This window comes from Triturus cristatus, chromosome 1_1 (genome assembly GCF_964204655.1).
Source record: "Triturus cristatus chromosome 1_1, aTriCri1.1, whole genome shotgun sequence".
NCBI classification, from domain to species: domain Eukaryota; kingdom Metazoa; phylum Chordata; class Amphibia; order Caudata; family Salamandridae; genus Triturus; species Triturus cristatus.
Genome location: NC_140579.1, coordinates 9,105,375 through 9,127,279, shown reverse-complemented (window position 1 = coordinate 9,127,279; position 21,905 = coordinate 9,105,375). Strand labels below are relative to the sequence as shown.

The 21,905-nt window shown below is 47.0% G+C and overlaps 1 protein-coding gene across 1 annotated transcript in view; it reads left to right on the top strand.

Moving 5' to 3' along the window:
• LRRC46 (leucine rich repeat containing 46) overlaps positions 1–13,791 on the top strand; it is a 100,049-nt gene extending 86,258 nt beyond the window's left edge. The window contains exons 7-8 of the mRNA XM_085608748.1: positions 273–436; positions 12,744–13,791. Coding sequence (XP_085464874.1) covers positions 273–436; positions 12,744–13,468 — 889 coding nt within the window. The 3' untranslated portion in view covers positions 13,469–13,791. The remainder of the gene's footprint in view (positions 1–272; positions 437–12,743) is intronic.
• The last annotated feature ends 8,114 nt before the right edge of the window (positions 13,792–21,905 follow it).

Here is a 21,905-nt window from a genome sequence, read left to right as displayed (position 1 = left end):
GACACATCCTACGTATGTCACACCTTTTCCGCACACCACTCATACATTCCCCCCACACATGTTTCCTTTTCCATACACTATCAAGTGATAGATTACATACATCAAGTAATCAAAGCATAAAGGTCACTATTTCCAGCGTCAAGTTACTTTCACTACTATGTCAACCTCCTTATCACTGATGCACTCTTCTCAACTTTCTTTGCTTACACCAAAACCCAATTTTGCATCTCGTAGAGTAATCCTATTACCCTTTTGATGCACGTCTGTCTCAGGGAGACTGTTCTGAAGGCCCTCCCTGGTCTCCGAGAGCTGGACGGGGAGCCTATCTCTGACTATGGTGCCCTGGATGTGGAGGAAGAGGAGAACCCCACAAGTAGTGACGCTGACAGCTCAGATGAGGACTTTGAATTTATGAACCCCTTAAATACAAACAGAGGTAAGAAATCAATATAAATATTTTTGAGAGATATGGAATAGTTATTTATATCAGCTAAAATTGATTTCTAATAATACCCAGTCAATTCATTTCAAAAACTTTATTCGACAATTAAGTCATAAAGGTGTCATACGTCAACCATTTACATCGATACAAGTTAAAACAAAACATAATTATCAACATAATTTTTATACTTAAACGCCATGAGTTGCGCTATTCTCCATTTTTAATAAACAGTGTTGATGCCTATACATCCAAATGGATAGAGACATTTCATATTTATACAACAATGTTTAGTCCACCTCTAGAATAAACAATCAAAACAACAAGATATCCTAGACTAAAGATTTTGTATATATGAATGGATAAATAAATGAACAAGTAAATAAGTAAGTACAGGCGCCTATTCGTTGGGCACTTTAGTATTGATCTGTCTGGACCGTATTATCCAAGCCCACTTTATATATTTTGCCATTGCTATTGCAATTGTCGGGCTCGGATCTGTACACAGGATTCTTATGGACTCCTCATGCCTTTGAATCCCTATTAGTCGACAGACAGGTAGTACCCATTTTTTGCGTGGGAGCACATAAAGGGGACAAAAGAACACAAAATGACTCAAAGATTCAATTGTATCCAAACACTTGGGACATTTGTCCTGGGACCCTTTAACCCATTTAGATGTAAAAGTGCGAATCGGGAGGGTACCTATTCTAAACTGGAAGTAAAATTTACGGTCAGTTGGTGCTTCAATCAAGCCCCAAAATGGTTACACTTGGGACATTTGTCCTGGGACCCTTTAACCCATTTAGATGTAAAAGTGCGAATCGGGAGGGTACCTATTCTAAACTGGAAGTAAAATTTACGGTCAGTTGGTGCTTCAATCAAGCCCCAAAATGGTTCCTGTCTAGGGTAGGCCTTAATTTCTAGGAATCTGGCTGTTAAGTGGGATGTGCTCCCCTTAGAAACTGATTCCAAACCGATCAATTCCCAATACTTAGCTTTAAGAGTTTCTTTTGAAGGGAACACCGCATTTTGGGGATCATCCCATAGGTTGCTCCATCCCAGTCTATAGAGTAATGATTTTATAGACCTCAGCCAGTCTATCTTATGAAAAAGATCTTTTTCCATAATTTCCTTTAGGCCCATAGCATAATGCAAGGTCCCAAAAAAGAGGTAACAAGGGAGTACTTTGCGGCACACCGACAACTTTCCGAATAAACTCGCTCTCCATAACGTTCAAACGTTTTGGGTTATTGCCATACCTCAGAACCATATAAAGACGAGCTGCAAATCTTCATCGAGTATATCTCGAGGAGTGGGCCAATTGGTTGTGTCTGCGAGGTTTTGAATCTTTTTAAGAGGAAACCTGTCTGTTGTTGGAACTTCAATATAGACAAATCTAATTGGCTTTTCCAACGCATATTCTTCTGTAGCGTGACTCCCAAGTAAGTGAATGCGTCAACCTGCTCTAAAGGAAAACCATTCATAAGGATTACACCATTGAAGGGTTTGTAAGACCTACACGGGTTAGGACCGTTAAGGACCATAAACTTGGTCTTGGCAACAATTATTTCCGGACCGCGTAGCGAACAAAACTCTTCAAAGCACCGGAGGGTGAGCTGCAGGCCACTCGGAGTTTTAGAGATCAGCAAGGTGTCGTCCGCGAACATGAGGACTGGAATGCGATTACCTCTTATAGCCGGGGCATCCGAGGGGACCCGGGAGAGGAACTCGGCCACCCCGTTCACGAAGAGCGAGAACAGGGTCGGTGCCAAAACACAACCCTGCCGAACTCCTCGCTCTACGGGGAAGGACTCTGTAACCTCACCCTGCCGTCCCCACCGTACCCGGGCAAAATTGTCCTCATGCAAACGAACGACTAATGCCAACAACTCCGGTGCCATCCCCAGCCCCTCCAGTACTTGCCACAGTTTGCTACGCGGAACTAGATCAAATGCCGCCCGCAAGTCGACAAACACTGCGTACAGAACCCCTTTTACTAAGACCACGGTCCTCCAATAGAGGACAATAAACTTGAAAACCTGGTCTATAGTGCTGGTTTTTGGACGGAACCCAGCCTGGAGAGGACTTAAAATATTACTATCCTCCATCCACGTCTGGATTCTGCCCAAGACCAGCCGGCCCAAAATTTTTTGCATGGCATCAATCAAACTGATGGGCCTGTAATTACTGGCCAGCGATTTATCCCCTTTTTTATATATCGGGACAATTTCGGCACCTTTCCAGGATTGGGGAATGGCCATTCCCTGAGCTGTAGCATTAGCTAGATGGGTGATATATAGACGCCATCTTTGTCTATCGTGCAAAAATACGTCGGCCGGGATACAATCCATGCCGGGTGCACGTCCCTGGGTTACCGTATAAAGCGCCATATCAACCTCCTCAACACCAAAAACAGGATTATTGTAAAACACCCTCTCCTGGTGAGGCATACTGACTTCCTCAGCACCTTTTGCATATTGTGGCTTAAAAAATTCGACCCAGGAACTCAGGGGAACATGATTGTGCGGGCTGTCAGTAATTTCACCCCTCTTCCATTTAAATATATCCCAAAACTTTTTCTGATTTTTGTCAATTCATGCTGTCTTTAGGTCTTGCCACTCGCTCTCTTCCCATTCCTTTTTTGCTTTCCATTGGACCTTTCTATAGGTGTTGCAAGCTGCTTTAATCTTGCTTGGATCTTTTGATTTCAGAGCAAGTCCCAGATCACTACGAGCTAGTTTACAGGAGGCGTTGTACCATTCCTCCTGTTTGCTTCTAGGGACTTTTTTTCCTGAAAAGGGTCTGCAAAAGCAGGATTTAAGATTGGCAAACAATTTTTCATGTATTTTCTCAATTACAGCTGGAGGTTGACTTTTAGTACCTCCTGCCATTATTGATGTCAGCGCGTCTTCAACGTTAGTCTTAATGCTGTCTAAGAGATCAGGATGCTCTGCAACTTTATGCCACTTAAGGTGGCGTTCATCATTTGATAAAGCAGCAGCTGGACATGCCATTTCAGAAACTCGATCCTTTCTATCTCCCAAACCCAAATTAAAAGTAGCAACTAATGGATTGTGGTCACTTTCAATCCGTGACATAACCACCATATCCACTAGAGTATACCACATTGTAGGACTTGGCCCTTTTTCCCTCAGTTGTTTTCATTTTTCGTGTTGCTACAGATTCAGGGAGCCATGTTATCTACCCCTGAAACTTCTGTCTGAGGGCCTGAAGCACAAAATGGTGGCCTCCTGTGACATCACCAGCATCCACTGGAACCTACCAGCACCTTCCAGAACCTTCCAGGAGATTCCAGAACTGTGTGACAGTTGGAAACCGTTTAGAATGTTGGGAGGATAAGAGAGGCAGTTGGCAGTTGGAGCTGGCAGTTGGCACCTGACTGGTGAAGAGAGAGGAGCACAACAGTGAAGGAGGAAGGAGTGAAGCAGCAGGGGTGGAAACTTGTGCCTGGAGTGGGGTCCATAAACCCACCCTTGATACTTGTCCCTACTGATGGATCCCAGCCTATAGCCCTGTGTGGGAAGAAGTCAGAAGAAAACCATCCTAAGGACCTGGACAGCAGGAACAGGCCTTAGAACCAAGAAAGCAGTAAGATTCTGACCTGAGAACTGGTTTCCCTGGAGCCTGGCGTCGAGTAGCCGAAGACCTGGAGCCCGAGGTGGAGAAGCGGCGCTGACTGAGGTAGCAGACGTCGTACCCGGAGCCGCCTGAGGTCGTAAGAGGGCGCCGGCGGAGGTCGAGAGGAATACCAAAGGTCGAGAAGGAAGTGAACCGAGGTCGAGCGAGCGGCGTCATCGGAGGAGTGAAGTCCGCCCTCCGGAGTCGTCGGAGACCGAGGTAGAGGAGCACCGGAGGTCGGGAGTGAGGATCGCACTCCGGAGTCGCCCGGAACCTGTGAGGAGGAACACCGGAGGTCGGGGGTGAGGATCGCACCCCGGAGTCGCCGGAAGTCGACAGCGAGGCCAGGCCGGCCGACGTCATCGGAGCCGAGAGCGCCATCGGACCAGAGCCGCCCGAAGTCGACTTCGTGAAGAGACTGCCCGACGCCGTCGAATCGGAGGTCGAGATCAAACCGAGGCCACCGACGTCGGACCGGAGCCGCCTGCCGGCGTCGTCAAAGAACTGACATTGTGCCGAGGCCGCCGAGACCGAACCGGAACCGCCTCACGGCGTCGACACGACTCCAGCGGCTTCGGAACATCAGAACAGGGCAGTAAGTGGAGTAGAGGGCGCCTAAGGCCCTGTGGAGACCTGAGAGACTACTCTAAGGGGCTAGGGAGGTGCTGAAACCCACCTGACTGTGCCTGGGGTGAACTGGGACTAACCTAGAGAGGTTGTGTGGAGAAGGAAAGCCAGGGCATTGGTATTCCCCCCTTTGATCTACCTCAGTTTAGGCCTCAGCCTTGCCCCAGCCAGGGAGTAGCCCCCCCTCAAGCCTTCCACAACCCTACAAGCTGTGCCTGGGCCAAATCAGCCCTTAAGAAGTGAAGTGTCATCTGATCATATGAGTGTTGCTGTATACTGTTAATTATTTATTGGGGGTACTGTATTTATTGAGTTTTTACCTATTTATTGCTTCACTATATTTATAGGTCCACAGGACTTGTTGGTGTACAATATTTATTGGTACAGTATTTATTGCCTCAAAGTATTTAATTGTCTGTATATATTGCACTTGTATTTATGCCCTGTTATTTATGATCACCCCTATTTATTTCATCAAACAGCCAATATTTATTTGACCTGCACTAATTGAAATTTGTATATTGTGATTGACCTATTTATTTTTCCAATCAGCAACTAAGAGAAAAAGATAAAGAAATAATATTTTCATAATTTTTACGGTGTAGAGTCGTTTTTGGAACGGATGCACGCATGGTTATTGTATGGGTATATTGTATGCTTAGCACTGCGCCTGTTTCCTGACCACTCGAGCCAAGCTACCACAGTGTGTTCGGGGAAGTCCATCACCACCCTGCGGAGTGGGAGTGGGCTGTTTCCAACATAAATTGGTGGCAGCGGTGGGATAGAGCTGTGCCTACATATACTCAACAATAACTGTGGGTAGTCCATAGGCCTACACCGGGAGTTTTCTCAAGAGCGGCCTTCCTAATTGTGGGTTTTTGTTTTTTCCAAATTTACTCTGGTGGTGGGAGGAGGTATTATTAAAGGTACCCCCCTGCATAGTTACTGCACAAAAACCTGTCCTCTAACCTGAGTGGGCAAGATGGAGTTTGTTCTTGAAAATCTAGACACGTACACTGTGGCCCAACTCAGGGAGTTTTGCCAGCGAGAGGGGGTGTACTGTCCCCCAGGAGCAAAGAAGGGTGCACTTCAAACCAGCTTAAGGGCTTGGGGGGAGGCACGCAGGGAAAGCAAGGCTGAGGAAGAAGACAGGGATGGAGAGCCTGTCCCCGAGGGGGCTGAGATGTACCAACCTGAGGTGGGGAACCTGTCCGCAGGGCCCAGGACACTTTCTAGGAAGGGCAGCACTGTCTCTAGTGGGGGCTAATCCGAAGTGGAGTTAGCAGACCGGAGAGAGAAGAGACAGCTCACATGGGACTTAGCAAGGCTGGAGAAAGAGATGGAGGAGAGAAGGATGGCGCACGAGCTTCAGATGAAGGAATTGGAGCTGCGTGCCCTCCAGATGAGTGTGTCCAGCGAGGACACTGGTGGCAGCATACCGGAAGCTCCACAGGAGCTAGAAGTTTATTTACCCCAGGATGACATCACCAGGGTGTCTGAGGAGGCATTGGGGTGGGAACCTGAAGGGGGTAGTGCAGGGATCTCCCAACCCAGCGAGGTGGGAGAAGTGGCAGATAGCCCAGCTAGGTCCCAGGGAGAGAGGGTTGTAGGGCCTCACGACCTATCTGTAGGAAGGCGTGAGACGGGGAGGTGTCCCGAGGTGCCCCAACCGAAGTCTCAGGGCCTGGAGAGTTCCGCAAGGGAGCCCCAGGTTGGGAGCCTAGGCTGTCCCGATGTGCCCTCCAGTGCAGGGGAGCCCCTAGTGTCAGGAGGACCCAGGGCAACTGTAACCAGCGCGCCTGAGGTTCTGGGGTTGGTCCAGTTTCAGGGTTTAGGTCCTGGGCTGGGATGCCAGGCTCAGGGGTTGCCTGACCTGGCGGGTGGGGCCTCTGTTAACCGGGTCCCCCCGAAATTGACTTCCAGGGGTACTTTTCCCGTTAGGAGGGTGCTGAAATCTGGAAGGGGGTGCAGAGGGAGGAAGGTCTCGCCTCGGGCACCGACTCAGCCTAAGGGTTTAGACCCTAGGTTGAAGGATCAGTTGAGGGGTCAAGGCCCTAGACTGAGGAGGAAGTGTTGGTCTGAGGGTGCCTCGCAGGGTAGGATGAGGAACCCCAGAAGGAGAGTTAGGGGGAGGAGAGCCTCGCCCCGGAAGGCTGGTCAGCCTAAGGGTGTGAACCCCAGGAAGAAGGACCAGAGGCAGTTTAGGACTGCAAGGAGGAGGACCGGAGTGGTCAACGGGCACTACAGGCCTGGGGCTACTGCCCCCCACTCCGCGAGATCACCCGGGCCAGAGACATCTGGATGGCCCAGGGGCCGGTCCTGGCCACAACTAGCTAGGGAGCCCCCGTGGGGTGGTTTTGTTGGTCCAGGGAGGTTTGTTAGGGAGCCATTGGGTTCCAGAGCGGAGGAGAACTTGCGGGTGCTCCTGCCGTTGCGGGCCTGCGTCCACCTTTTCTCGCCCCAAGCAGGGAAGACCATCAAGGCATTGATCGGTCTACCCTGGCTTTTGGCTGGAAGGGGGTTATGTAGGACTTGGCCCTTTTTCCCTCAGTTGTTTTCATTTTTCGTGTTGCTACAGATTCAGGGAGCCATGTTATCTACCCCTGAAACTTCTGTCTGAGGGCCTGAAGCACAAAATGGTGGCCTCCTGTGACATCACCAGCATCCACTGGAACCTACCAGCACCTTCCAGAACCTTCCAGGAGATTCCAGAACTGTGTGACAGTTGGAAACCGTTTAGAATGTTGGGAGGATAAGAGAGGCAGTTGGCAGTTGGAGCTGGCAGTTGGCACCTGACTGGTGAAGAGAGAGGAGCACAACAGTGAAGGAGGAAGGAGTGAAGCAGCAGGGGTGGAAACTTGTGCCTGGAGTGGGGTCCATAAACCCACCCTTGATACTTGTCCCTACTGATGGATCCCAGCCTATAGCCCTGTGTGGGAAGAAGTCAGAAGAAAACCATCCTAAGGACCTGGACAGCAGGAACAGGCCTTAGAACCAAGAAAGCAGTAAGATTCTGACCTGAGAACTGGTTTCCCTGGAGCCTGGCGTCGAGTAGCCGAAGACCTGGAGCCCGAGGTGGAGAAGCGGCGCTGACTGAGGTAGCAGACGTCGTACCCGGAGCCGCCTGAGGTCGTAAGAGGGCGCCGGCGGAGGTCGAGAGGAATACCAAAGGTCGAGAAGGAAGTGAACCGAGGTCGAGCGAGCGGCGTCATCGGAGGAGTGAAGTCCGCCCTCCGGAGTCGTCGGAGACCGAGGTAGAGGAGCACCGGAGGTCGGGAGTGAGGATCGCACTCCGGAGTCGCCCGGAACCTGTGAGGAGGAACACCGGAGGTCGGGGGTGAGGATCGCACCCCGGAGTCGCCGGAAGTCGACAGCGAGGCCAGGCCGGCCGACGTCATCGGAGCCGAGAGCGCCATCGGACCGGAGCCGCCCGAAGTCGACTTCGTGAAGAGACTGCCCGACGCCGTCGAATCGGAGGTCGAGATCAAACCGAGGCCACCGACGTCGGACCGGAGCCGCCTGCCGGCGTCGTCAAAGAACTGACATTGTGCCGAGGCCGCCGAGACCGAACCGGAACCGCCTCACGGCGTCGACACGACTCCAGCGGCGTCGGAACATCAGAAAAGGGCAGTAAGTGGAGTAGAGGGCGCCTAAGGCCCTGTGGAGACCTGAGAGACTACTCTAAGGGGCTAGGGAGGTGCTGAAACCCACCTGACTGTGCCTGGGGTGAACTGGGACTAACCTAGAGAGGTTGTGTGGAGAAGGAAAGCCAGGGCATTGGTATTCCCCCCTTTGATCTACCTCAGTTTAGGCCTCAGCCTTGCCCCAGCCAGGGAGTAGCCCCCCCTCAAGCCTTCCACAACCCTACAAGCTGTGCCTGGGCCAAATCAGCCCTTAAGAAGTGAAGTGTCATCTGATCATATGAGTGTTGCTGTATACTTATTTATTGGGGGTACTGTATTTATTGAGTTTTTACCTATTTATTGCTTCACTATATTTATAGGTCCACAGGACTTGTTGGTGTACAATATTTATTGGTACAGTATTTATTGCCTCAAAGTATTTAATTGTCTGTATATATTGCACTTGTATTTATGCCCTGTTATTTATGATCACCCCTATTTATTTCATCAAACAGCCAATATTTATTTGACCTGCACTAATTGAAATTTGTATATTGTGATTGACCTATTTATTTTTCCAATCAGCAACTAAGAGAAAAAGATAAAGAAAGAATATTTTCATAATTTTTACGGTGTAGAGTCGTTTTTGGAACGGATGCACGCATGGTTATTGTATGGGTATATTGTATGCTTAGCACTGCGCCTGTTTCCTGACCACTCGAGCCAAGCTACCACAGTGTGTTCGGGGAAGTCCATCACCACCCTGCGGAGTGGGAGTGGGCTGTTTCCAACACACATCTTCAAGTGGACCAGAAGGTAATCGATGTTACTTGCCCTGGTACCATTATCGTATGTTTTGCTACATGTCCTGTCTGATATGGTTCTGCCGTTTGCTGCCCTCAGTTGGTTACCCAGGCAAAACCCTTTCAGATACAGGGCCGCCTCTGTCCATTTGCTGACTGACTTTATCTCAAGCTGTGGGACGCCCCATCTAAGGTCTTCCTCCTCTGTTAGAAGCATGTCATGAGGCCCCAGTGGCTCGAAGTCGTATTAAAATCTCCCGCAATCAATGGGAGCACATCAATGGGGCTGGATTCAACGAGGGTGTTTAGTGCTGAAACCACCTCCGATCTTTTCCCGCCAGGTAAGCCCCTTGCATACACATTATATATAAAAATTTTAAAATTTGGCGTGAAATTCAACCTGATTGCCAAAATGTCATTATTCTGAGTTGGGACAGGTTGGATGTTACACTCCAAACTTTGTTTAATCCAAATAACCAAGCCTCCTACTGGCTGACCCTTGGCCCTTTTCTCCGCTGGGACAAAAAAATTCAAATAACCCAACATAAACACGGGCTCTAGTGAACATGTCTCCTGAAAAAGACAAATGTCATGCTCGTTAATAAAATCTGACCAAAGGGGAGAAGATAGTTTAGATCCCACGCCCGCCACATTCCAGGATAAAAACGTAATGTGACCTGCAGCATTCATACCCCCTTCGTCACTCCTTATATTTAACATGGGAGGAGTAGCTGCACCATTCCTAAAAGGTAGATTACCCACATTACTTGACATTTCTTTTTGTGGCACAACTTGTAGGCCTCGTTCCCCAGCCCCGATAGTATTTATTAGAGCAGAAAGCTCAATATCTTCTCTGTTACTATCTATTATAGACCACCCACCTTGCTTTATACCCTCCTCTATCTCTCGAGCTACAGATGGCTTTTCATGATTGGGATATCCTCTTCCATCGTTCAGTCAATCACAGTCCGCTAACCCGGATAACACATCAAATCTATTAAAGGACCTTATGTCCTCCAAAGAACATCCATTTGTCAAAGGTCCCCCACGTGTTACCCCTCCTGGGGGCAGAGATAGGGGAGCGTAAAAATAAGACAGTGGCATTGTGCAGATTAGAGATGAAGAATCATCCTGGGGCCAAGAGCAGATATATTCCACACAACGCCTATCCCTGAAATTAATGATGATGCAATCCCCCTTTATCATCTTAGATCTCCTGCCCACCCAATTTACTCTTCTAGCGTACAAAATTTCAGCACACATATGGGCCGGCAATGGTCGCTTAACATTGAGCCAAATTGTACATTTGTTCTTTAGGTCCCTATAAGATTCCCTTGTTCCATTAACCAATGGTGGAACCCCTGTTAAGACCACCACATAGGGGGCTGCTTCGGGGGGTAGATGTATGTCAATTAAGCCTGATGAAGCCTGCGCTAAAGGCTGTACAGGTGTTGGCTGCTTAGCAGTTCTAACTCTACCTGCCCCGGGACTATGTGATACAACACGTGGTGGAAGATGTTCAGCTCTTGGCTGATTGCCAGCGACTGAGATTGCTTGTGGCACCTTCGAAATAGGGGGATTATCTTTCACAATACCACTTGTTGGATTATCAGTGGTAGATTTAATCTCAGTGCATTGACCTATCACACAAGGACACTCCTGTTGCAGACCCGCACCCTCTCTACCTCCCCGTGACTGGGCCGAGGCAAGTGAAAGTTCCATACAAACAAGCCTACTTTCGATGGAGCCTAGCCTTTCATAAATTGGATCACATAAATTCTTTACAATACTTTCCAATTTTTTCCAAAACATTACATCTGTACCTTCCACAGTTTTTGTCCCCAGAGGTAATGATGAGTTTGCCCTCGCCTCAGCAGTTATAGGTTTAGGGCATGGAACTATGTCCTTCCTTAAAACAAAAGCAAGGTCAGGCTTAGCATTTTTCCCAGCGGCAGTCTGTTGGTTTCCCCTACGTTTTTTTTTCAAGGTTTGGACTAATTGTTCATGGACAGGAACCGTTTTCACTTTACTGGCAGAGCGGGTCTTTACGCTTGGTAAAGGCTTAGAGATTGGGACCATTTTATCAGTATTCAAAATATCTTCGATTTCACTCGGTATTTCAATTAAGGTTGGGGAACATGTCATTATTTCACCAGTGCGCTCCTCCACCAGAGAAGATATTAAACCCTGAGAATTCGACATAACAGACTGGCGACCCGGTGGTGATCTTATGTTGGCCATGTTTCCCAGAGAAGACCTCTTATCACAAAGGATGTCTAAAGATAATCTTTTTTCAGTTAGTTCTATGTCCTTGGCAAGCACTGATTGTACTCGCACTAAAAAATTATCTAAAGTTCCCATTAGAGCACCTCCGGACGATTGCATAGTGGGTCCATCCTTTTTAGCAAATGTATCCATTACTAGGTATTGCTAGCGACCTCAGTTGACCGATATCCCTCTAGAATACAAACTAGGAGCTAGGGCTTACCCTCGATAGTTCGATGACTGCCCTTAATCTGTAGTTGTTAGAGGAGGGTCCCGTTCCGTTCTCTGACGATCTCGGACGGGCTCAGACGGGCCCGCCCTTGGCCCGGGCTTGGCCCGGCGCGTGCCCGCGCGCGTCCCGCGAAGCGGGGCCCGTGAGAAATCTTATAGCGTCAGGGCGGGAGTATGGGAAGAGGACACAGCTGGTTGCAGTTATGGGGCTGCTGATCCTCGCAGTCCCGTATTTGATTCCCTCAGGCAGCAGTCACCAATGGTTGATTAGGCAACACCTCCGTTGGCAGCACTCGTGAAGTTAAAAATGAGCAAGTTAAAAGGCACGCTAAGGCTCCATCCACGAACGGCTCCCACGAAGCGGGGGCCGTGAGGAGTCTTATAGCTAGTCTTTTAGCGTCAGGGCGGGAGTATGGGAAGAGGACACAGCTAGTTGCAGTTACGGGGCTGCTGGTCCTTGCAGTCCCGTATTAGATTCCCTCAGGCAGCAGTCACCCAGTCATAATCCTGTAATGCCATCTTCCCCAATGTCTGGAGGCTCCTATACTCAATGGATTGGGGCATTAGTCTGCCATTCCTTCAGTCCTTTTCCCAGAGTCTGCTGCATCCCTTGAAGCCCCATGTCACCCAATCCCAGAGCCAGCTGCATCGTCAGAACATTCCACAAGATAGAGATTCCTGCAGCCGGGTACCTCATAGCACCGTTTACCATTAAGCTCCACTACCCAACAGATTCTCCCAGCCACTTCAGCTCCACATGCATGTCAAAGTTCCCTTCAGTAGAGTTTCCTCCACCATCAAAGCTGATAGATCTACTTCGATCCCCACCCTTGGTAATTTGATTCCTTGGTGCTGACTTCACTCCCGGTTTTCTGCATCTCTTGTGTTTCCGCATCCCAGAGGCCACTGAACCCCTACCTCCTCTTGTGCCCAATGCCCCTTTCACTTTCAGAAAGTCCTGGACCCTTTAGAATGTTCTTCACTCTTAGAGCCTCCTGCTCCTTCAGGGACTCCTTGACTCCTTGACTCCCAGAGCACATCCAGAACTTTCTGCAGATCCACCTGAGCCACAAGAATCTGTGCTAACACCTCTCATCTTCTTTCCCTGACCAGGGTTTTTTGTGTCTTTTCACCAAGAGCTGTTGGCACGATCTGAGCGGAGGAGAAGAAATGCACTAGGAGAACATGAATCACGAATAGAGGAAGCGCAGGACTTACCAAGTCCACCCTGGGTCACAGAACATTCGGGCTCCATCGCTAGAACAGGATCACTGCCCGAGAAAGAAGGTCTCCAGTGCCCAAGAACAACCACTAGTAATTTCAAAGTTACTACTTCCTCAAAAGAGCCAAAGTCAAACATAAATGCAGTATCCTCACCCACAAAACCTGGCATCACAAAGACAGGCAGCACTAGGGACAGACTTGGCAAGGCCTCTCCATCGACAGCTACTGGACAGGTTTTGTTGTCGCCAACTACTGGAAAGACTTCATTGTCACAAACATCTGGGAAAGCTTCAACATCACCTGCTGCAACAAAGGTTCCATCTTCAAATGTGTTCAGGAAGACCTCACCATCTGCCATATCAGAGAAAGTTCCATCAACTCATGCTTCTGCAAAGGTATGTTCTGCAGTCTCAGCGAAAGCCTCTCAGGCACCCACCTCTAAGAATGGTTCCCCGTGTACTGCTATGAAGAAGGTTACAACTCCAGCTAGTCAGGGCAAGAATACACCATCGTCTGCTCCATCATCAGCAAAGGACAAGGCTTCTCTAAAGCCCACAAGAACTCCAGTAGCCAAGACTATTCCAGTCCAAACAGTAAGTAGGGGACCCAAATGACAACCACCCAGAAGTACTCTCTGCCACCAACGTATGCTACATTTTAACCCTAAGCCCTCAAACTTTGATTTGACAGCTATGATCTTACACTTTCAGGGGCTTCTACCACAGCTCCTTTGACCTGTGGGGTGGGATCACATACTGGGGCCTTTTGCCCATGATGTATACTGCAGAAGGCCTAGGACCATCAATGCTTTTCACTCATGGTAGTGAGTGGTACTGTCCAGAGTGGTAAGAGTTTAGCTATAAAAGTACAGCAAGAAAGTATTATTTGCCTCATATCAAGTATTATTTTGGCACAGTTAATAAAATCAAAAAGTTTATCTTTTGGCTTTCGTGTTTCTTTTTGAATTTGCAGTTGCTGCAACGTTTAAGTATGTTTATAATGAAGAGGACAAATACATCTGCTGTCAGCACTAGAAGGCATTATACAATAGGAGGAAGATTATAAAAGAAAACGTTTTAAAAGAAATGAGTGGTGTCATGAGGGCTCTGAGGAAACCCAGAAGGAAAATAAATACTAGTAATTATTAAAAGTGAAATACAGTATTGAAAATAAAACAGGATCCAGAGTGTCTTTAATCTATATATAATAAACGAAGGCAAAATGTAATTTTTCAAAGCAAGCCAGCTCAATCATTCTTGCTCATAAGGATCCATTAATATAGGCTTTTGTTATATCATTATTTTTTTGCATGAGACTGTTGGTGTTACGCTATAGCATATTAAAACCACATGAGAAACGTGTATCAACTATTCATTTGTTGTACTCTTGGTCACGTATGTCAATGAGATGTTAACATTCTGTATTACTCTTTTTACAAAAGCAAGAGATATTGCACAGTCCTTCAGTTTTTATGAAATGTTTGCCAAACTCAAGACGCCATCGTTACAAGTGTATGTTAATTGGTCACCTTTTTAATATTTCCCATGTGTCAGACTGGATCGGGAAACTTTTCAGCAGTACCTTTGCATTCCAGAAGGTGGCTCCCTAATGACGCCATTTCACTTTTGAAATTACATGCAGCACCTACATAGGCGCCGCAGCAGCGCACTCTCCCTTCCTTTCTTTCTGTGCCACCAGGCGCAGATCCGGAGCTCTCTCCTGTCACCCAGACACACTTTTACCTCAGGAATTTGTCAAATTCAAGATGCTCACCCTGGCCCAGGTCTTGTCTGTGCTCAACCCTGGAGACTGGATAGTGACGTTGGACGACCAGGATGCTTATTTCCATATTCCTGTCCTGGTGGGCCATCAGCGCTACCTGCGGTACGTTGTAGGACAAGAGCATTACCAGTACACTGTGCTCGCCTTTGGTCTTGCCAGTGCCGCTCGGTTAATAATAATAAATCTTTATTCGAAAGCAAATGCAACCATAATAGTCACAATCATACATTAAAGATAAAACTATAGCATCATTAAATTCAGATAAAACACTGCACATCTAATTTAAAGATTAAGATAAAACACCACTCATTGTCACAGATGATAAAAAGGGTAGAAAAAAACAATAGTGAAGCACAGAAGGCCAAATCCATGTTCAATCAGGTCTAGAAAGTCTGGATCTCTACGTGGCGAGCAGGAAACCCGTCACTGCACAGAGTGCAAGTTCATTAGGCAACCGCTGTAAATACATAACTGCCACTATGGCTTGCCTAAAATTTAAGCTCTTTAAAAGAGGGCAAAGAAACTGCCTTCTACAGAGGGAAAACAAATTAGGGGGAGAAAGCCAGACGGGATGCAAGGAGGAGGTGGGGAAGGTTCAACCTAAAGTGGATGACTAAAAACCTATTGAGTGCGCTAGTCAGCACAGAAAGGCAATATTCCATTCCCCGGACAGACTTTGGAAGTGAGGGCGCACACCTTGTTAAAGTTCTTCCAAAGTTCTTCCAAATATTGGCACAACCATATGCCGAGATATTTAGTGGGACCAGTCGCCCAAATGAACGGATAATCAGTGGGGAAGGTGACGTTGCATCAGTAAGGGGAAAAAGGACGTATTTACCCCAATTGATTTGTACCCCCGAGTAGCCGCCATACCGTATCACCTCCCTAGTCATGGGAGCTATGTTCTCATGCGTCTTGCGAATATATATTGTTACATCATCTGCATCATCAGACTGCGGGTTGAGATGCCAATGCCCCTATGGGTGTGGTGTTGGTGTAGACGTGCTGCAAGAGGATCCATGGCAATGGAGAAGAGCATCGGGGACAGTGGGCATCCCTGTCTGGTGCCCCTGGTAATGGTGATAGGTTTAGTGACCTGCCCGTTGACCCTACGGCGTGCAGAGGGAAGTGTGTGGAGGAGGTTGAACTTCTGGAATGTGTATGTTAGGGATTTGGAGCCAGGTCAGTTATTTGGAAATCTTACGACTCTAATTGCTTATAGGGGAAGGTTGTATGAGAATAGGCCTAAGCCGGTGTCTCAGTTTTCAATGCGAGATTCATCCTATATATCATCCAGAAATACCAGAGTTAACAGATCATCGCGGTACTGTCACCAGACCGGGTGTGGCAGCCTGTTTTCAGGAACAATGGGTTTATACACCGGAGAAAAGAAGTGAGGTTTTATCCCTTAAGACTCATTTGCCTTATCTGAGGAAGAATCCCACTGCTTATTACAAAGAGTTGACCGAAGCTGCCTATTCTACTGTAATGACTCTTGCTGATAACAAAATGTTCCCTTGGTCTTCTTGTTCCGGTTGATATTTGGAGACAGGTTCATACTCAAGATCATGTTGTGATGTTGGGTGGCACCTGGGACCAGATTAAGGGATGGGATTAGGAAAGCAAACCAGGTGATAAGCCCCGACATCGTTGCTTTGCCCGGTCGTATTATTAAATATATGCATTCTCTTATTCCACCGAAGAAAGTGAGTTGCGATAAGTTGACAGCTTGTCGACAGAAGAAGGATGAAAGTGTGTCTGATTTCTTCACTGGGTTTGAAGATATGTTTCTGGACTATAGTGGGCAGGATATGTCTATCGAGGGAGGAGTTTGGTTGTTTGTTGAAAGATTTGCTTCTAATCTACTTCCTGAAATTGCGACTCATTTGTAGATGTCTGAGAGTACTTGGTCCACTTCTTCCCCCTCTGTTACTTTTAATATGGCTCAATATTACGAGCACTGTGATCAAGAGGAGAAAGAGAAGACGGATAAAAAGCATAAGGAGTTTAAAACAAAGGTGTTTTTACAGCATGCGTGGGAATGGTAGAGGACGCAGTGGTCCTTCTAAACAGCTTCCTTGCACCAGCAGACAGCCGACCACGACTCCTTTGGGGCCGAATCAGTGTGCGTATTGTAAGGAGGAGGGCCAATGGCATACCGAGTGTTCTGTGCTTTTGCAGAAGGCTGTGGTCCCTAGAGGGTGAGGTTCTTGTGGACGAGGTCTTGGGACCGATAGAGCTCAGAATGCTGCGATCTCACAGGGTCATTCTGATAACAATTACTTTGAGGACCCTCGCGATGGACAGTATTATCATGATGATTATGATACGTTTGAGGTGACAGGGATGTCTTACAGCTAGGATAGCCAGGGACAGAATGAGGTGCCAGTTCTGATGTCCTTATGTCACTGTGGATTGACTGTTGGTCCTTTTACTGTGGATTCTCCGTTTTTGTTGACTTCAAATTGTGGAGAAAATTTGATGGGTTTGGATTTGTTGAAAAAATTACATGTTACTATTAATTGTTCCCCGGCAGGTGTTTATACGACAATGGGACCTGATGTGGGTGCTAAACAGTGTCTGTCTCAGGATGCACCTCTTCCCGTTGAATTCGCTGATGTGCCACCCACACTATGGGCGAAGGGTGATACAGATGTAGGACTGTTGCACATACCGCCAGTTTCGATACAGGTTAAAGACAATGCTATTTTGCCTCGTATTCCTCACTATAAGATACCTCAGGCGAGAGAGCGAGCCCTTCTACAGATTATTCAGGATTTTATACTAAAAGGTGTAGTTGCCAAGACATCTGCCAATATTTGTAATAGTCCTATTCTTCCAATTCTTAAAGAGACACCCTCATGTTCTCCTGATGATCAGGAGGATGTTTATCGTTTTCTGATTGACTTGCATGAAGTTAATAAAATTGTTGTCCCCCAGTTTCCAGTAGTTCCTGATATCACCACACTTTTGACAATGATTTCTTCTACTGCTAAATTCTGTTATGTTATTGATTTGAAAAAGACTTTCTTTTGTATTCCTATTCATCCAGATAGCATATATCTGTTTAGCTTCACCCTAGCTGATAGGAGCTTTAGGTCCTGTTGAGATCCTCAGGACTATACAGAGAGTCCAAGAATTTATAGTCAAGCTTTGAAGAGTCAGTTAGGAGTCAGGTAATGTATTGGTACGGTATGTTGATGACTTGCTCATTGCTTTTGACACAGAGCAAGGTTGTAAAGATAGTAGAGTTAAACTGTTGTTACTTTCAGCCCATTATGGACGTAAGGTTTTCCTTTCTAAATTTCAGTATTGTCGACAGGAGGTCACCTATTTATGTCACCTACTGTCGAAGGAGGGTTGGAGGTTGACCCCTGAGCGTATCCGTACCATTGTTAAAATGCCCAAACTCAGAGCTCAAAAAAAGAGGCACGCGCTTTTATATGTATCACTTCCTACTGTGGCCAGTGGATACCTAATTACTCCCTACTAATCAAAACTTTGCTTGCATTAATGACAAAAGAAGTGCATGAGCCTTTGCCCTAGACGCCTGAACATCAGCAGTCTTTTGAACAATTGAAAACTGCGCTTTGTTTGGCTCCCGTGCTTGGTACACCTAACTATGGCAAGCCGTTTGTGATTTACGTCCATGAGATGGCTGGTTGTGCGCTTTCTGTCCTCACACAAAAAATTTGAGATAAGCAACAACTGTGTGCTTATTTCTCTGCTGTGCTTGATCCAGTTGCGAGAGCCCTCCCAAGTTGTCTAATAGAGGTTGCGGCTGTGGCCACTTCAATCAGACAATCGGCTGGACTCGTACTTGATACTGACCTCACAGTCATGGTACCCTATGCTGTGGACACGCTTTTGAATAAGACAAAGACACAGCCCCTCACCAGTGCATGTCTTACTGGTTATGAATTGACATTGTTTGTATGCCTTCGGGGTCGCCCATCATTTTGGACAACTCTGGGCTGAGATAGGTTTTCTTACTTCGCATGGCAGAAAAATCCAGCATGGACACCTCATATTGAGGCTTTTGTCTGCTTTGACACTCCCCAAGAAATTAGCAATAGTAAAGTGTAGTGCCCACAGGAAAGGTACCGATGATGTAGGTAGAGGAAACACTTTTGCTGATCAGACAGCTAAGGAAACGGCCCGGACAAAGATGAAAAGAATGTTTATAGCAGGTCCAGCTAGGTGGGTTCCTGAGGTTATCATGTTTGAAGATACCCTGAAAGGGGAAAGGAAATACAGAGTGGAGCCACGATAGAAGAATTAGTGCTGTGGTAACAAAGTACAGCACAGTTGAATGAAGAAGCGTGTTGGATTGATAAATCAGTGAATCAGAGATGCATATTACCAGATGCATATGTTCTTCCTGTGGTTACTATGGCCCACGGTCCAGCTCATATCAGTGCAAAAGGCATTTGTAAATTGTTAGAACCTGTATGGCAGAATCATAACATCTTCAAGACAGCTGCACACTTTCCCTTTTGAAGTCCTTCAAATTGACTACATTGAATTAGAGACATGCAATAATCTTAAGTATGTTTTGGTGGTTGTAAATGGGTTGAGGCTTATCCCACCAAGGATAATACAGCCATTACAACTGCAAAGGTACTCCTGTAGGAGCTCTTTCCCCGAGTGATCTGTAGTGACAATGGAAGTCATTTTAATGCAAAAGTGATTCAATTGATTGTGAGGGTCTTCATGTGAGGCAGAAATTTCATGCTGTCAATCATCCACAGTCAGCGGGTTTGGTTGAGAAGTAAAGTGGTACTCTCAAGCTGAAATTGGCAAAAATTCAGGAGACGACAGGGTTACAGTAGCCAGATGCTTTACCATTAGCACTTTTGTCAACAAGAACGACAGCTCATTCTAGAACAGGATTGTCACCGTATGAGGTCGTGTTTGGACGCCCGGCAAATGTCTGGGGCTTTCCGCACCCTCGTCGGTTCTCTGACATTAAGTACCCTGTGTTGTTGGATTATCTTGGCCAGTTAACAGAAAGTTTATGTTCTATTCACTAGCAGGTGCGTGAGTCCCTGCCTTCTACACCAGAGGGACCCGGCCACGATATTCAGCCTTGTGATTTTGTTCTTCTCTGGAACTTTCAGTAAAAGAAATGTTTGGAGCCACAATGGAAGGAGCCTGAACAGGTCCTGTTAGTGACACGTACTGCTGTAAAGGTTGCCGGCCGTAAGAACTGGGTACATGCCACCCATTTTCGGAGGGTTCCTCTACACTACGATCAGTGGGTCAAGGACGGCATCGGGGACTCAGAGTGCGAGCAAGTGCCTCGGTTTGTCCCAGTCAGCGATGCCCAACTAATTTGGACTCAGGCGGATAAGGAGAATGAAGACGTGTTGAATGCAGCTGTTCCTCCAGAAATACGAGCTATTCAAGAGCCGTTGTTCACTGATCCTACAGTGCCCGGGGATACCATGTACAATTTCCTCCTAGGCTGAAGGAAAGTGCATACAAGGAGAAAAGAAATTAGGGCTGGACGGTGTAAGATAGGCTGTACTGAGTTATAGTACCAATGGAGATATATTAAGTTTGGTGAAGTATTTTTGCTTATTTTAGTTAGTTGTTTGAACATTAGATAGTGAAGACCAAAGTATACCATGGAGGTTTACCATAGTAATCGACTTGGGATACGAGCTTAGGACAGAGCAAGCTCCACCGCCAGCTGGTTATTATCCTGCTTGTTGCCCCATCCGTGAACAGTACGGACACCTCTTTGTGTATCAATTGTTCTGGGATAGTGCTGTACCAAACTACAATGAATGACAAGGATTCAAGTACATTTGGAATGAACACCAGATTTGCTGCAGTAGATTACGATGGACCGATTTATGCACACCCAGGGTTTTATTTTTAGCCCAACTGTACTTATTCTAATGTTCATAATGGTACCAACGATGTCGCCCTTGGGATGGTGTTGCCCTTAGGTGTGCCCTATAAATACGCTAAGCTCAATGTGCATTGGGTTAAAAGGACTCTGACCAAAGAATTCTGTGAGGGAGTGACTGACATAAAGGTAAATAACTACAGTAATGGGATTACTTTCGGATACATCCTTTCTTCCATTTTCACTTTGGGTGGTACCGCTATGGCCCGGGGTGAGAAAGCCAGAAAATATTTTGGGTGCAAGTTGCAAATATGATCTAACACTACCGTAGCTGCTTCACATGACATCACTACTCAGTTGGAGAGTATGCAAATATATTCTGAACAGACTAGATAAGCACTGGATTTTATTCAAGCCAAGAGTGGTGGTGTATGCGCGGTAGTGGGAGACCAGTGTGTAGTCGGGATCAAAAATATGGGAAAGAACATTACTAAACACATATTAGACATCCTTGGGAACATCAAGGGAATGGAAAGTGGAAATTGGAGTTGGTCCCTTTTTGGTGGCTGGGGTTGGATTCTTGGAAAGGTAATTTACTTGATTTTGATATTGGTGTTTTCTTGTGCCCTTATTGAGTGCCTCCCCTTCTGTTGCTCTTATTGTGCCACTTTTCTCACTCCCAAGAGGAAAATATCGATTCATGATACCAATGCTGCAATTATGGTGCAGAAAGAGATAGATGACCTGTTAGACCTGTCAGCCCTTTGGGTGGTCCCTCCTCATCATTATTTATTTTGTCCCACTTTTGCCTCAAACCCTGTTATAATTTTTCCTTTTTGGGAACCACCAGACTTTTTAGTGTTGATGCAGGGTCAGGGAGCCATTTTCCCTACCCCTGGAACTTCTGTCTGAGGGCCTGAGACACAAAATGGTGGCCACCCATTGTCACCTGTGACATCACCAGAACCCACTGGAGATTTCTAGAACCTTCTGTAACATTCTGGAACCCTGTGACAGTGGGAGGCAGTTTAGAATGTTGGGAGGCCATCTCAGAGTGGCAGTTGGCAACTGACTGGAGAAGAGAGAGGACAGAGTTAGAAGGAGGTCGGAGTAAGGCAGCAGAGGTGGAAACCAGTGCTTGGAGTGGGGTCCAGAAACCCACCCTTGATGCTAGTCTCTACTGACCAAGCCCAGCCTAGAGCCCTGTGTGGGATCAAGACCAGAAGAACCATCTTAAAGAACTGAATATTTGGAACAGGCCTTAAAGAAGAAGAACAGCAAGTTCCTGACCTGTTCAGCAGTGTCCTCCTGGAGTCCTGACGTCGAGAAGCCTGGAGACCTGGGGCCTGGGGTAGAGAAGCGGCGCTGACAGAAAGCAGACGTCGTACCCGGAGCCGCCAGAGGTCGAGTGA